This window comes from Pithys albifrons, chromosome 27 (genome assembly GCF_047495875.1).
Source record: "Pithys albifrons albifrons isolate INPA30051 chromosome 27, PitAlb_v1, whole genome shotgun sequence".
NCBI classification, from domain to species: domain Eukaryota; kingdom Metazoa; phylum Chordata; class Aves; order Passeriformes; family Thamnophilidae; genus Pithys; species Pithys albifrons.
The window spans coordinates 5,156,279-5,170,396 of record NC_092484.1 but is presented as its reverse complement, the minus strand read 5'-3'; the positions used below and the strand labels follow the sequence as shown (position 1 = coordinate 5,170,396).

At 53.8% G+C, this 14,118-nt stretch overlaps 1 protein-coding gene across 17 annotated transcripts in view; it reads left to right on the top strand.

Annotated features, from left to right (window-relative positions):
* TCF3 (transcription factor 3) overlaps window positions 1-14,118 on the top strand; it is a 96,236-nt gene that overhangs the window by 38,593 nt on the left and 43,525 nt on the right. For 12 of the 17 annotated variants that reach the window (XM_071578369.1, XM_071578368.1, XM_071578366.1 and 9 more), the window contains exons 4-5: window positions 9,506-9,579; window positions 10,573-10,669. In XM_071578369.1, the coding sequence (XP_071434470.1) occupies window positions 9,506-9,579; window positions 10,573-10,669 (171 nt within the window). The remainder of the gene's footprint in view (window positions 1-9,505; window positions 9,580-10,572; window positions 10,670-14,118) is intronic. The other 5 variants (XM_071578371.1, XM_071578370.1, XM_071578364.1 and 2 more) reach the window with 1 other exon arrangement.

The window sequence follows — 14,118 nt, the reverse complement described above, 5'->3', positions numbered from 1 at the left end:
GGCAGCCACAGCTGCTCTGGGCAAACTGTGCCAGGGCCTGCCCACCCTCAGAGGGAAAAATAACTTCCCAATATCCCATCTAACCCTGCCCTCTGGCAGTGGGAGGCCATTCCCCTTGTCCTGTCCCTCCATCCCTTGTCCCAAGTCCCTCTCCAGCTCTCCTGGAGCCCCTTTAGGCACTGGAAGGGGCTCTCAGGTCTCCCCAGAGCCTTCTCTTCTCCAGGTGAACACCCCCAGCTCTCCCAGCCTGGCTCCAGAGCAGAGGGGCTCCAGCCCTGGGAGCATCTCCATGGCCTCCTCTGGACTCTCTCCAGAAGCTCCATGTTCTCATATTGGGGACCCCAGAGCTGGAGGCAGCTCTGCAGGTGGGGTCTCACCTGAGTAGGGCAGAGGAGCAGAATCCCCCTCCCCTGCTGTGGGGTCAGCCCAGCACATGGGACGTCTCTGGGTGCCAGGGCATGTGGAGCTTCTCACCCAAAACCACCCCCAAGTCCTTTTCCCTAGGGCTGCTCTCAATCCATTCATCCCATTTTTTTAGTTTCATAAATCCTGTACAGTTTAACCCACCCTACAGGAAGGGAACAGACCAACAGTTCAGCCCTGGAATGAATCCTGGGGCTGTGGGTCTGGTCCTTGGCCACGCTGTGGACGAGAGGCTGGTGGCTTGCCCTGGTGCAGCCCTTTCCCACCACTGGCACCACATGCAGTCACTTTGCAGGGCCTTGGTGAGGCCTGGGCTGGCCCAGGTGATTTATTTCCTTAATGATGATTTTAAGCAGGCAGAGGTTTATTTTGATTACTGTAAAACCACTCCCAAAATGCAATGAGGACCTTCCTGTAGGTCTGCAGATAACACTTGTGTCTAAAGGCAGGGATGGTTGAATTTGCTTGTTGGCCTTTGTTGTGTTTTTCCAAATCTTCCTCATCCCTGTGCTGGGCATAGATTTGTACATTTATTATTGCACATAATTATTATTTTTTTATGGACATGATGGGATTGTTGGGGTGTCCTGTGCAGGGACAGGAGTCCAGACCAGGGACTGCCTTGGAGCCTGCCCTGTCCTTTGGGAGCAGTCTCAGTGATGTGGGAGCAGTTTCAGTGACATGGGAGCATCTTCTAAAGACCAGGAGTAACTAAAGTAGTTCTCTGATTCTTTTTTCCCCTTTTCTGGTTAATTTGGGTGTCCTGCATAGGGCCAGGAGTCGGACTTGATGATCCTGATGGGTCCCTCCCAACTAAGCATATTCCATGAGTCTATGATTTTGGTGTTGACTGTAGACTTAATTTCTCTCCATACTCATCCCATATCCAAAGCTGATGGGGAATGGATCATTTCTCCCCACTCTTTTCCTGGTTCTCTCCCATCTTTCCCCAGCCCCAAAGATTTCCTGAAACCCATCTCTGAGCGTGCAGAAACTGCTGAGCTGGAATACAGCTCAGGAGATGCCAGAGCAGATGCTAAATGATCACCCAAGTGGTGGCATCAGCTTTTTTTAAGTCAAAAATTATCTGAGTGTGTGTTTGGGGAGGGGGGAGGCAGCAGCAGGTGCTTCCCAGGACCAGGGGTGGGTGGGGGGTGGATGTGTCTGTCTTGGCTTTGAGTTCTCTGTTCATTCATCACCAGAGAGATAAATAGTCAGAATCTGCCCCCAAAATCATGCAAGGATTTGTGTTCATAGACTCTGGTGTGTTTAATGTGGGTACAGTTGTGTGTGTCCCCATTTGTGGTCCTTGGTCTGGGGGATGGAGTTGCTGCCCTTGGCTGTCCTGGTCCAGAGCATCTGCTTATGGAAACCCTGAGTGGGAAAAGACCCCCCCCAAGGACCCTCCAGTCCAACCCCTGGCCCTGCACAGACACCCCAACAATTCCACCCTGTCCCCCAGGGTTGTCCAAACACTCCTGGAGCTCTGGCAGCCTTGGGGCCGTGCCCACTGCCCTGGGGAGCCTGGTCAGTGCCCACCACCCTCTGGGGGAAGAACCTTTCCCTGAGATCCATCCCAACCCCCTGGCACAGCTCCAGCCGTTCCCTGGGTCCTGTCCTTGGTCACAGAGAGAAGTGCCACCTGCCATAGGCAGGGACACCTTCCACTATTCCAGGTTGCTCCAAGCCCTGTCCAGCCTGGCCTTGGACACTCCCATGGCAGCAGAGCAGCTGAGTCTCACTGTCCCAATCAGTTTTGGTCCAACCTCAAATTTCAAAGCAGTGGAAGGCATAAAACACCCCCCTGAGCAGCCCCATGAGCACCCCTCTGGGGTGGCATTATCAGGGACCCCGTGCTACCCTCCAGGTGTTCGAGGTGGGTTTTTTACCCCCCCTTTTTTTTCCTAATTGTTTTGTTGTGCGCCGGGAAAAGGAAGTGACCAAATTGTATAGTCCCGTCCACAATCGACGTCCTGTAAACAGCTCCACTCACAGCTGTTTTTTCCTATTGGGGGCAGACAGGCCTGGTAAATAAACAAGCAGGGCTGGGAGCTGCTTCCAGCACCCTGTTTTTCCTCACAGGGGTTCTGCTTGCACTCCTGAGCTTTTCCCTGGGGTGCCTGGGTGGGTTGCTCCTTGCTGAGTGGCAGTGGTGGCTCCAAGGAGCCAACTCTGGCCAGGAAAAACAACTTTACTGGTTTGCCTGGGACTAAAGCTAATTACTAGTCGACTAATTTTATTGATTTCCAATCCCTTTTAGCAGAGATTTTGCTGTGAGGCTGATCGCCAGAGCGATTAGGACACAAAGCTGCTTAATTTGGAAGTGTTTATCAAGCAGCCTTCTGTCACCTCTGTTTCAAATCAAATTACGGTGGCACCGCTGTCCCTGTCCGTGGTGGCTTGTGCTGTCCCCCCTCCCAGGGAGGCAGGTGGGGAACAGAGTTCCCCAGACTTCTCCTGGAGCTTGGAAAGGGACTTGGAAGGGGGTATGGCAAGGGGTTTGGAACTAGATGATCTTTAAGGTCCATCCAAACACAAACCATTCCCTGATTATTCTGAGTGTATTCCGTGAGCATTGTGGGCTGCTGGCTGTGGGGTTTTTACTCCAGCTGCCACCACATCCCTGTCCTGCTCCAGCCCACGGGCACCACTGCAGAGCTGGATTTGCCACCCGGCTCTCAAAGCCCCACTATGGGCACAGAGTGGTCTGTAGACCTTTGGAGATGGAAACTGCCACCTTCGTGGCAGCTGTGGTTGCTTCTGACCCTTCTCCAGCCATGCGAGGGATTTGGCCTAAATATTTTTAATAGAATTTAAAAAAAAAAAAGCCTGGTCTAGTGGTTTTGATGGAATCAGATTAGGGAGAGGGCTTGGACACTGGCAGATTGTGGGGGCAGGGGCTGCTGGGGGAGAGAGATGGTCAGCTTGGCTCAGCCCCAGCTCAAGCAGCACAGCAACCCCAGCAGTGTCCCCACTGCCACTTGTGGTGGTTCCATCACTGCATCCTTCTCCTGACAGTGAAAACGAGGTGCCTTTGGGTCATTTCGAGTCACAGGGCTTGGAGCAACCTGGGCTGGTGGAAGGTGTCCCTGCCCATGGCAGGGGTTGGAGTGAGATGAGCTTTCAGGTCCCTCACAACCCAAAGCATTCCATGATTCAAGCAGTCTGGACCAGGACCACACCTTTGCAGTAGTGTGTCCTCTCCTCAGAGTATCCCATGGGGCAGGATTTAAGAGCAGAAACTCTGGATCTTGCTGTACAATTGGTGTCTGAGAGGTGTCAGGAGCAAAATGTCCTGCTCTGCATTGCTGCGTGTCCTCTGGATCCACACTCCTTGAGCTTTGCTCACAAAGCAGTTATTGGGGATTGAGCTTGTTTTGAAAGACCTTTCACAGAATCTGCTTTGGAAGGGACCCATAAGGATCGAGTCCAACTCCTGACCTTATCCATCTCAGGACCTTGGCCTAAATACCAAAGCTGTACCTTGGGGAGCGCTTGGTCATCTCCTGGTGGTCAGAGCACAGTCTGACACAGAGCCACGCTCCCTCCCAAGCCCTGTCCTGCTGCTGTGCTCACATTGTGGGGTTCAGAGCTATTAAACACCTCAGGGCTCAGGCTGGCTCGAGGACCAGCACCTGTGCCGAGGTAGGTTTGGGTGCTCTGGTCACTGAATCCGGAGCAGCATCTCTTGGGGCAGCATTTTCAGCTCCAGGGACCCCATGGATGGCAGCTGGAAAACACTGAGAAGACAGGATGTGGGATGTGGGATAGATCACAAAACCCTACACCCTTGTAATGCCTTTTCACAGAATCCTGGAATGGTTTGGGTTGGAAGGGAACCTAAAGCCCATCTCATTCCACCCCCTGCCATGGGCAGGGACACCTCCCACTAGCCCAGGTTGCTCCAAGCCCCATCCAACCTGGCCTTGGACACTTCCAGGGATGGGGCAGCCACAGTTTCTCTGGCCAACCTGTGCACCCTGACAGGGAAGAATTTTTTCCTCACATCTAAACTAAATGTCTCCTCCTTTAGGTTAAAACAGTCCCCCTTGTCCTGTCACTCTCTACCCTTGTTTTGTTGTTTGTGTGACCACAGTGCTTCCGTTCCTCCTGGATGGGGAACAACTCCCAGTGCCCTGGGTCACCAGGCACTTGTCCATAGCCTGTTACTGTGGCTTGTTGCTGCAGGAAGGACTTTTTTCCTGAGCCTCAACATGGTTAAATTATTTTTATCCTTGCTGGAGCCTAGGACAGCTCTTGTCTATCAGCTTCTCTTGGCTGCAGCAGAAAAATCATAAGAAAAAAAATGACTGTCTGACAGCTACATCTTATTCTATTAGTATGTTTTAATTAGAACATGAGCAAGAAATGTGTTATGAATATTCATGCCCAGGGTTATTAAAATGCACAATTAATCTGTACGAGGTTTAATAACTGTATTAATGGCGAGAGGAGGTAGTGCCTATTTTTGTCTTTTCTCAATTGGAGAGTGTGCCTTGAGTAGTTGAGAAATGGGGTTATTTTAAAATCAAGTTGGCTCTTGCCAGCAGCATGGGCACGTGGGCATCTCCAAAACTCACCACCCCTGCACTAGGGAGAGCACCTGGAAGGGTGGCAATCCAACTGCTCCAGCACTGGGATGCGCTGGGCTGGAGCTCACTTGTGCAAACATAATTCAGTTTGGTGCCATGGGAGCTTTCAATCACTGAATCGTGGAATTGTGAAATGGTTTGGCTTGGAAGGGACCTTAAAGCTCTTCTTATTCCACCCCTGCCATGGGCAGGGACACCTTCCACCAGCCCAGGTTGCTCCCAGCCCTGTCCAACCTGGCCTTGGACACTTCCAGGGATGGGGCAGCCACAGCTGCTCTGGGCAACCTGTGCCAGGGCCTGCCCACCCTCACAGGGAAAAATAACTTCCCAATATCCCAATATCCCTGCTCTCTGTCAGCGGGAAGCCATTCTCCCTTGTTCTGTCCCTCCATCCCATGTCCAAAGTCCTTCCCCAGCTCTCCTGGAGCCCCTTTAGGCACTGGAAGGGGCTCTCAGGTCTCCCCAGAGCCTTCTCTTCTCCAGGTGAACACCCTCAGCTCTCCCAGCCTGGCTCCAGAGCAGAGGGTCTCCAGCCCTGGAAGTATCTCCATAGCCCTTTGGACTGGATATCACTTGGTGTCTTGGACTGATGATCTTTTTGGCCAGAGCTGTGTGTGTTTGACACAGATCTGTGCCCAAGGATGAGGCAGTTGAGGGCATGGGAGATGCCCGTGGGATCTTTGTCCCACCTGGGGTAGCACATGAGCAATGCCTGTAGGCAGGAAACATTGCCAGGCATCTCAAGGTGCTTCTGGCCCTTCCCTGTGTACCTGGGTCACCTCCAGAGCTGCTGGGACAGAGGGGTCTGGGTGGGCTGCCCATGGGGGAGCCCCAGAGGTGCCAGCACTGGGCTGCCTGAGCCATGTCCTTCCCACCACAGCTTCCCTCTCCTGGCCCTTCTTCTTCCTCTCCCTCCATCTGGGTGCAGCCTGGGTGCTCAGTGCCAGTTGTGCCTGGGCAGGGGGAGGTGTGGCAGCATTTGGATGTGACACCGTGTTTGGGGGTGACACCATGTTTGAGGGTGACACCGTGTTTGGGGGTGACACCATGTTGGGGGGTGACACCGTGTTTGGGGGTGACACCATGTTGGGGGGTGACACCGTGTTGGGGAGTGACACCATGTTGGGGGGCTCTGTGGTGCGAATGAGCAAACCCTGCCAATGGAAGCTTTTCCAGAGGCACCTGCCTTTAGCCAAGCCCTGGGATCTCACAGGGCATTTGCTGCCAAACTGCAGCTCCTTCCAGCCTGGAGAGAGGGGAGCGCAGGCTGGCAGCGACTGCAGCACAGATGCCAGACGTCGGACGCGGGCAGTCTGCTTTTTCCTGGCTTCAGCTCAGAAATCCTGAGTTCTTAAAACACCTGCAGGCTGAAAATGGGAAATTTTTGCCAGCACCTTTCACGCTGGCGGCTGCAGCCTGAGGAAGGTGCAAGACCTTGTTTTCCAGGAGAAGTCAGACAGAGAGCTGGCATGGGCACCTTCATAGGCAGCAGAGCCTGGGCTGCTTCCAGAGCCATGGGATGCTCTTTGCCACGTGGGTGGGAGAGTGATAACCTCACCTCATCTTGGCAGCCACTGGAACTCTCTGGAGGGTACAAGAGGCCTTTGGATCTTCCCTGGGGGTTACAGAATCCCAGAATCCTAGAATGGTTTGGCTTGGAAGGGACCTCAAATCTCATCTCATCCCACCCCTTGCCATGGACAGGGACACCTTCCACTAGACCAGTTTGCTGAGACCTGGCAGGGATTCTTTTTTTTTTCAGAAATTGTGACACAGAATCCCAGAATGGGTCAGGTTGGAAGGGACCACAGTGGGTCATCTGGTCCCACCTCCCTGCTCAAGCAGGATCATCCCAAAGCACATAGCACCAGATTGTGTCCAGGCTGTTTTGGAATATCTGAAGGGGATATCCGAAGATTCTTGGATATCTGAAGGGTTATTCAAATGAGGGAGAGTCCCCAACCTGGGCAAAACTTACCCTGGGCTTCCAGGCACCCCAGGGCGCTCCAGAGCCTGTCCCACTGAGGATCCTCTCCTGGCACATTCTGGCCTGGGAGGTGCTCTGGGGGTTGGGTTGGTGACAGGACCAGGGGCTCTGCGTGACATCAGGATGATCCAGGACCCACAACCCCCCATCCTGCATGGGGCAGGGCTGGCTGTGGGGATCAGGACCCCCATGGCTTGGCTGCCCCCATGGCTCTGAGGCTCCTGGGGTTCCTCCTGGGCACTGTGGTGCTGCAGTCCTTGTCCTTCCAGCGCAGAGGGACGAGCATTCCAAGGATGTCCGAGGCTGCAAATCCTGCTCGTGCCTTCGCCCTGACCCTTGGGGCGCTTTAAAACCACCCGTGACAGCAAAATGACTCGAAGGAGCGTCTCTGCCCTCTGCCTCGCTGGGGTTTGCAGGGATTGCAGATGAACTGCTTTGGAAAAACACATTAGCAAAGCAAAAGTTTATTCTAGGAAGTAGGAGGTGGGAGAATTTGCAGTAATTCTCCCCAGTATCCAAGGTATTATTAGAGGCTTATCCCTGCTCTGCACAGTAATCACATTGGAAATTTTTGATTAGAAAACAAAATCTAAATGAGAATTATGAATATTCATTAGGTGTGTAGATTAATATGCATAATTATGCAAATTAGACAGCAATTAAACACCAATTCTCTGGGGAAATGATTAACACAAAGGCACCGAAATAGAAGGATGTAATTTGAAAGAAGTTTCTGGTTAAATGAACAGTGAGGGGAGCAAAGGAGACAAATCCGTGGCATGTTTGCCATAATAATCAGCTTTGCTGAGCTGGAATGGGAGTGAGCCCTGTCCCCCTACCCCTGCCCCCTTGTCCTTGCTCCCACACACCCCCTGTCCCCACAAAGCATCCTGGGGCACCTGGAAGGGCCATCCCTGCTGGCACTGTGGCTGTTGGAAGAGCCAGCACAGGGAGAGCCCCTGGGCCCCCAGTGCTGTCTCAGGGTGCTCCTGGATGCTGCAGGAGGGTCACATGTCGCTCCATGGTGCATGTGGCCATGACCCCTGTGTGGGGCTGGGGTTCCCATGAGCTGGAGCAGAGAGCTGGCTCCAGCCAGAGCCGTCCATGCTGCACAGCCTCCTGCAGGGCTGGCATTTCTCCCTGTCTGCAGCATCTTCAGAGATGATGCTCCCACCCTGCCCAGCCCCCTTTGAGAATCCCTGGATTTAGTCCCACGAGCCTTTAAATGTGGGGATACTGACCCCTGGTCACCCACCAGAGTGGGAGATGGATCAGCACAGTCGGAAATCCTGTTGCCAAGTCAGGTTGAGGCTGTTTTGCAGGGAATGCTCATTCTGTGCAGTCTTGGAATCAGCTGGCCATGTGGGAGCTTTGCTCATGCAACACCCCAGGATTTTTGTGTCCTGGTGAGCATATGCATCTCCCTGAAGGGGATCTGGGATAGCTGAACAGGGACCAGGGGGAAGGGCTTCCCACTGCCAGAGGGCAGAGAGATGGCATATTAGGAAAAAATTCCTCCCTGTGAGAGTGGTGAGGCTCTGACAGGCTGCTCGGAGAAGCTGTGGCTGCCCCATCTCTGGAAGTGTCCAAGGCCACATTGGATGGGGCTTGGAGCAACCTGGGCTAGTGGAAGGTGTTTCCCACCCATGGCAGGGGGTGGAATGAGATGATCTTTAAGGTCCCTTCCCACCCAAGCCATTCCATGATTCTCTGGCTCTCCTGGGTGCCTCATGTGCCGACAGCCCCAGAGGTGCAGCCTGGGTGGACCTGGCAGGTGATGAAAAGAGCTGATTCCCACCACAGGCTGTGCAGGCACATTGCAAAATCCTCCTCGCTGGTCCTGTGCCATTTGGGTCCGTTCCCCTTTTTCCAGGGATGTGCTTGGAGGGCTAAAGCTGAGATGAACAGGAATGTGCTCTGATGGGCCCATGCTGACATCACACCTTCCTCCAGGTAACCATGGAGGGCTTAAAGAAAACCCCAGAATGGGTGTGACTGTGTAACATTGTACCCCCAGCCAGTCCCACGCGAGGATTTTGGCTCTGTGTGCTCTTTTATTCTGCTCAGGTGCAATGGAGAAGAGAGTTTGGTCCATGACCTTGTGGCACCATGGGCAAAAGTTGGGTTCTGCTGCAGCATCAGGATGGGTGCAAAGTGTTTTTGACTCACAGTCCTCTTCACCATCGGTCTCTGGGATGAAAGAGGTTGATGGGTGCTCTCTGGAATAAAGGAGTTAAAATACTTGTTTCTCCTCTTCCCACTGTCCCGTGTTTTGAAACATTTCCAGGCTGTGGTGGGATTTGCTTTGAAGTTTGTGGAATAAATCCCAGCGGGAGTGGGAGGGTGAGGAGGGAGAGGGGAGTCTCAGTCACGCCAAGTGGAAGTGGTTTATTAATGAAAATATTGTTTTGTTTGTAGAAGGAAGAGTTAATTTTACGAGAACACCTTTGAGGCTTTGCTGATAAAGCAAAGAGTAACCTTTGTTCTTCCTGTTTTTCGGTAGGCTTGGATGAAAGGCCGGGATCAGGTTCCTGGGGAACGGGAGATCAAAACAGCTCCGCATTTGACCAAGGAAGGGTAAGGACAAAGCACAAACCCTGAGCTCCAACCAAAACAAACTGGGGCTTTCCCAGGCCTTCCAGAGTGTTGGGTCTGACCCTGGAACAGCTTTTCTTGCCCCATTTTGGGTGTGGTGTGAACCTGAGGAGGTGACAGCAGGGAGAGGGGTCCCCTGTCCTCATCTGCCCAGGGTTTGCTGCCTTGAAGTTCCCTTGGAGAAGGTTTCTCTTCCAAAAATTCCCCCAGACTTGCACCAGGCTGGGCTCCCATGGCTGCTGAGGCATCTCCCCTCCCTGCACCCACTGTTGGTGTGGGAGAGGGGGGTCCTTGCTGGAGGGTGGGACAGGTCCCCAAATGGGGTCACGATTGAGTGGGCTGAGGGTTCTCACCTAGTGACAAAACTTTCTGGGCACTTCAGGAGCCAAGAACGAGATCCACCACATCATCCAGCCAAGGTGGCCTCAGTGGGGATGGAGGACAAGGAAGGGTTTAGCAGGGAGGGAGTTGAAGCTGCAACAGCTCATGACTCAGACCTGGGAAGGAGAAGAGAAAAAAGACATGAACTTAATGGAAACAGTGTTGTTTTGGCAGATGCTCATGTCGTGTGGGCTTGTGGGATTCATTTTTATAATGGCACCTTTCCGCCCTGGTCAGCAGTGGAGCTGGCACTGTCGTGTCAGCTCTCATTTGTATATTTAGAATTTATCCAGCCTTCTCCTTGCCTCTTGCCCCCCCTGGCTCAGGGAGGGGCTGCCTGGCTCTCACTTGGTGGGTGCCAAACTGCCTGAGAACTTTGAGCATGGGGCAAACCGTGCTGCCATATTCTCTCCCCACACCACATTCTCCTGGCTGCACTGCCCAGCTCTCCCTTGGCATGAGGATAAAAACCCTTTTTACAAAGAGCCTTTGGCTTTGCCCCTTCCTGGGAGAGGCTGGGCTCTGACAGCCTCATGTTTTGGGATTTGGCTCAGTATCCCCTCTCCCCAGTGTAACTCTCCGGTGTTGTCCCAGCAGAGCTATGGAGAAGGCCCCCACTATGGTGAGCACCGGGACATACCATCCCACAACAGCATCTCCTCGTCACCATTCCTGGGAGCAGGACTCGTGGGTAAGTGCCTTCCAGCTGCCTGGCAGGTCCCCAGAGCAGGGGACACATGGCACTGACTGGCCCATGGTGGTGGGAGCGTTTGCATGGAGCAGTGTTGCCATTCCCCATGTGGGACATGCTCCAGGTGTTCTCCAAGCTGAGTCCAGGGAGCTGTTATCCAGAGGGTTTCATCAGTGTCCAATGTGTGTGACAGCTGCCATGTTTTATGTGGGTGGTTATTTTTCCCTACTTTGCAGTAGCACCCAGAGGCAGCAGCAGAGATCAGTGTCTGCCATGCTGGCACAGGATGAGCTGAGTGTGCTCCTGGGAGCTTCTAATTGGGTGAGAGAGCACCAGGAATGAGGGAGAGAGAAGACATGCTCATTGTTAAGGATTTAGGACAACATTAAGAACTTAAAGGGATGACCTTGCTTGGGCAGAGAGGCTGGAACTGCTGACCCCACTGTGGTCCCTTCCAACCTAACCCACTCAGTGACTGTGATTTGCAAGGGGCTGGTGGCTGTGTTGCTTCCCAGCCTGGCAGCCCCTGCAGAGAGCTGGGATGCTCCCCTCACTGCAGTGGGGTTTGGAGGGGCCTCTTCCCATGACTCCCAAGGTTCCAGCAGCCTTGCCTGGCTCCTCCATCCCCAACTCCAGCTGGTCACTGTGAGGAGCTCACAGGGAGCAGCGAGTGCCAGGGGTGATGATCCTGCGTGACCGGATGCATGTGACCATTCACCCAGTTACCTCTCCCAGCTCAGGGGTGGGAGGAGAGATTAAGAGCAGAAAATACCCATCCTGAAGGGCTTAGAGAGCTGTAATGGCATTAGGTCAGGAATTGGGGTTAGTCCTCCCCACCTTTGCCCACACAGGGGTGATTCAAACCCTCCGGCATGTGTGGCAGGAGCAGTGCCATGGCTGGACTCGCTCGTGTTTCAAAGGAGGGATGAAAAGAGGGAGTTGTGTTTGACACAGAAAATCCCCCCCACGACAGGATGTTCCTCCTGCAGAGCTGATTGGAAAGGGGAAGAGCAGAGCAGGGTTGTGCTGGGAAAGGAGCAGCCATGTGTTGGCTCCTCCTGGTTCGTGTCAGAGTGAGGGGCCCACTGGCAGCTCTGCTGCCCCCTTTGGCCCCTCCTGCTGTTGGGGTGATGGTGTTTAGTTGCCCCTTGAGGGTCCTTTGCAGGCAGAGGAGCATTTCCAAGCAGCTCCCTCGTTCGTCTGCAAGGGCAGTTGTTCCTTCTCGTCTTCTGCCCCGGGAGGATGTCGTGAAGCAGAAGTTTCTTAGCAGGACGAGGGAGCCCTGATACAGCTCATCAGGGTTTGGGGGAATGTGCGTGGGGGGCCCAGCCCAGCCCATCCCACACCTGGGGCCAAGGCAGCCTTGAGAGTTTCCAGCCCAGAAGGAGCTGCCCAGGGAGGAACACGGAGGTTTCCCCTTTGATGTGTGCAGGGAAGACGCCTTTGGCTGCCTCTCAAAGCCGGGGCTCCGGGCCTTGGCAGGCGCCGCGGCTCTCCCAGCGCTCCCGGCGCGGCTGCCGGCCCGACCGGTCCCCAGCACGTGGAGCCGCAGCTTCCACGGCCCCTGCAGGTCATCTCCAGTGGCAGGCCCTGGAGCTGAGGGCCATCAGTGGCTGTGGGGCAGTAGCCACACTCTGTGTCCATGCTTCGAGTGCCATCCAGGGCTGTACCGCCCCAGGGTCCCAAACAGGGTTGTGGGTGCAGCACCAGGAGCTCCAATGCCTAACTGGGGAACAGCCAGAGGGGTAAAGAGGCTCCTCACATTTTAAAGTCCCCTTTTGTTCCTAAAATTGGGTGTGGTATAGTAGAAAGCATCAGTTCCTGGAGCAGGTTCCAAAATACATAAGTAAGTTTTCATAGTAAAATTTTGGAATGGTTTGGGGTAGGAGAGACCTCAAAGTCCATCTCATTCCACCTCCTGCCATGGACAGGGACACCTCCCACCAGCCCAGGTTGCTCCAAGCCCTGTCCAACCTGGCCTTGGACACTTCCAGGGATGGGGCAGCCACAGCTGCTCTGGGCACCCTGTGCCAGGGCCTGCCCACCCTCACAGGGAAGAATTTTCTTCCAATATCCAATCAAAACCTACAGTCTAATCTAAACATCCTTGTGTGCTGAGCAGGATGGACCCAAGGAAGACCATGGGAGGGAATTTCTCTTCCTCTTTTCTAAGCTGCTTCTGAAAATTTTTCAAGTGGCCACATGCTGAGGGATAGGGGAGAGGGAGAGGCAGGAAAATAAAATAGTGCTTTTGCATACAGTAGTGCTAAAGCAGTGGCAAAATAGCAGGGAGAGTTTTGGAGATGTGTCACTTTGGCTGCCAGTCCCTGATTGCCAGCAAAGTCCCCCTGGGCCAGGAAGCTCACTGGGAGTGGAAAATTGAGTGGAACAGGGAATTTTAAAATTTGAGAAGGTGGAGGGATCAGATGAGGATGGATGTGATGTGGCACTTGTTGAATGAAAGGTATGTGAGATACCTAAGCCCTTCTCCAAAATCAGTTGGTTGTATCTCTTTCCCACTTAACCTCTACTTCTTCAAGAAGGATCAGAAACTGCTGGAAGAATCATTTTGGGAGGAATATCTGTGTTGACACTGATGAGTTTTGCCAGCTAGAGAGGGAGGCTGAGCTGAAGAGGCCCCCCAAAGACAGTGTGGACATTGGCTTCCAGTGCTGCCACAGGCTCTGAGCATGGTTAGGGTGGTGCTGGTCTCCTCCTGGGACCCCTGGCCTCTGGATTTGGGGTTCCTGAAGTCAGTGCATGTCCCAGGGCCAGGCTGCAGCCCCCCATCCTCAGACAACAGGCTTTAGGGACAGTGAGCTCCTTCCCACAGCACAGTGACACTGCTGGCCAGGTGGCACTTGGAGAAATGGAGCTAAATGGTGATTTTTGGCTCTATTTTCCACATAGAAAAAGAGGCTCTGCTCTGACCAGCCTTTGGTGGGCTGAGGAGCTCCTGTCAGCCTGAACTTTAAAGCTGTGGTCACATCCTTTCCAGGGCAGAGACTTCACCTGCCACCACAGGCTGGTGGCATTTTGGGGCCATGGAGTGCCCAAGGGGAGGTCCCTGGTGCAGCTGGTGGTCCCCTTGCCACACAAGCCATATCATCACTCATAAACTGATCTGACACGAGCAGGGGCAAGGACAGAGGTTTGGAAGCTGAAGGGTGGTGTGGCCCTTTGGATAAAGGAGCAGTGGGACATGTGTGTTCATCCAGATTTCTTCCCAGTGTGTCCCTGTGCTGGGAGCTGGCTTTGCAAACTCCATGACCAGCAAACTCTGCAGGAAAGGCAGGGCTGGAGGGATTTGACTGGCCCAGGAGAGAAGGAAAGCAAGTCTGAGTTTGGCAGGAGCAGGGCACTGCCAGCACATCCCCAAAATCCCTGTGAGGCCGCAGCCCTGCCCCTTTTCCTCTCGTGGTCGGTCCCTTTGCCATCAGCCCATGCCC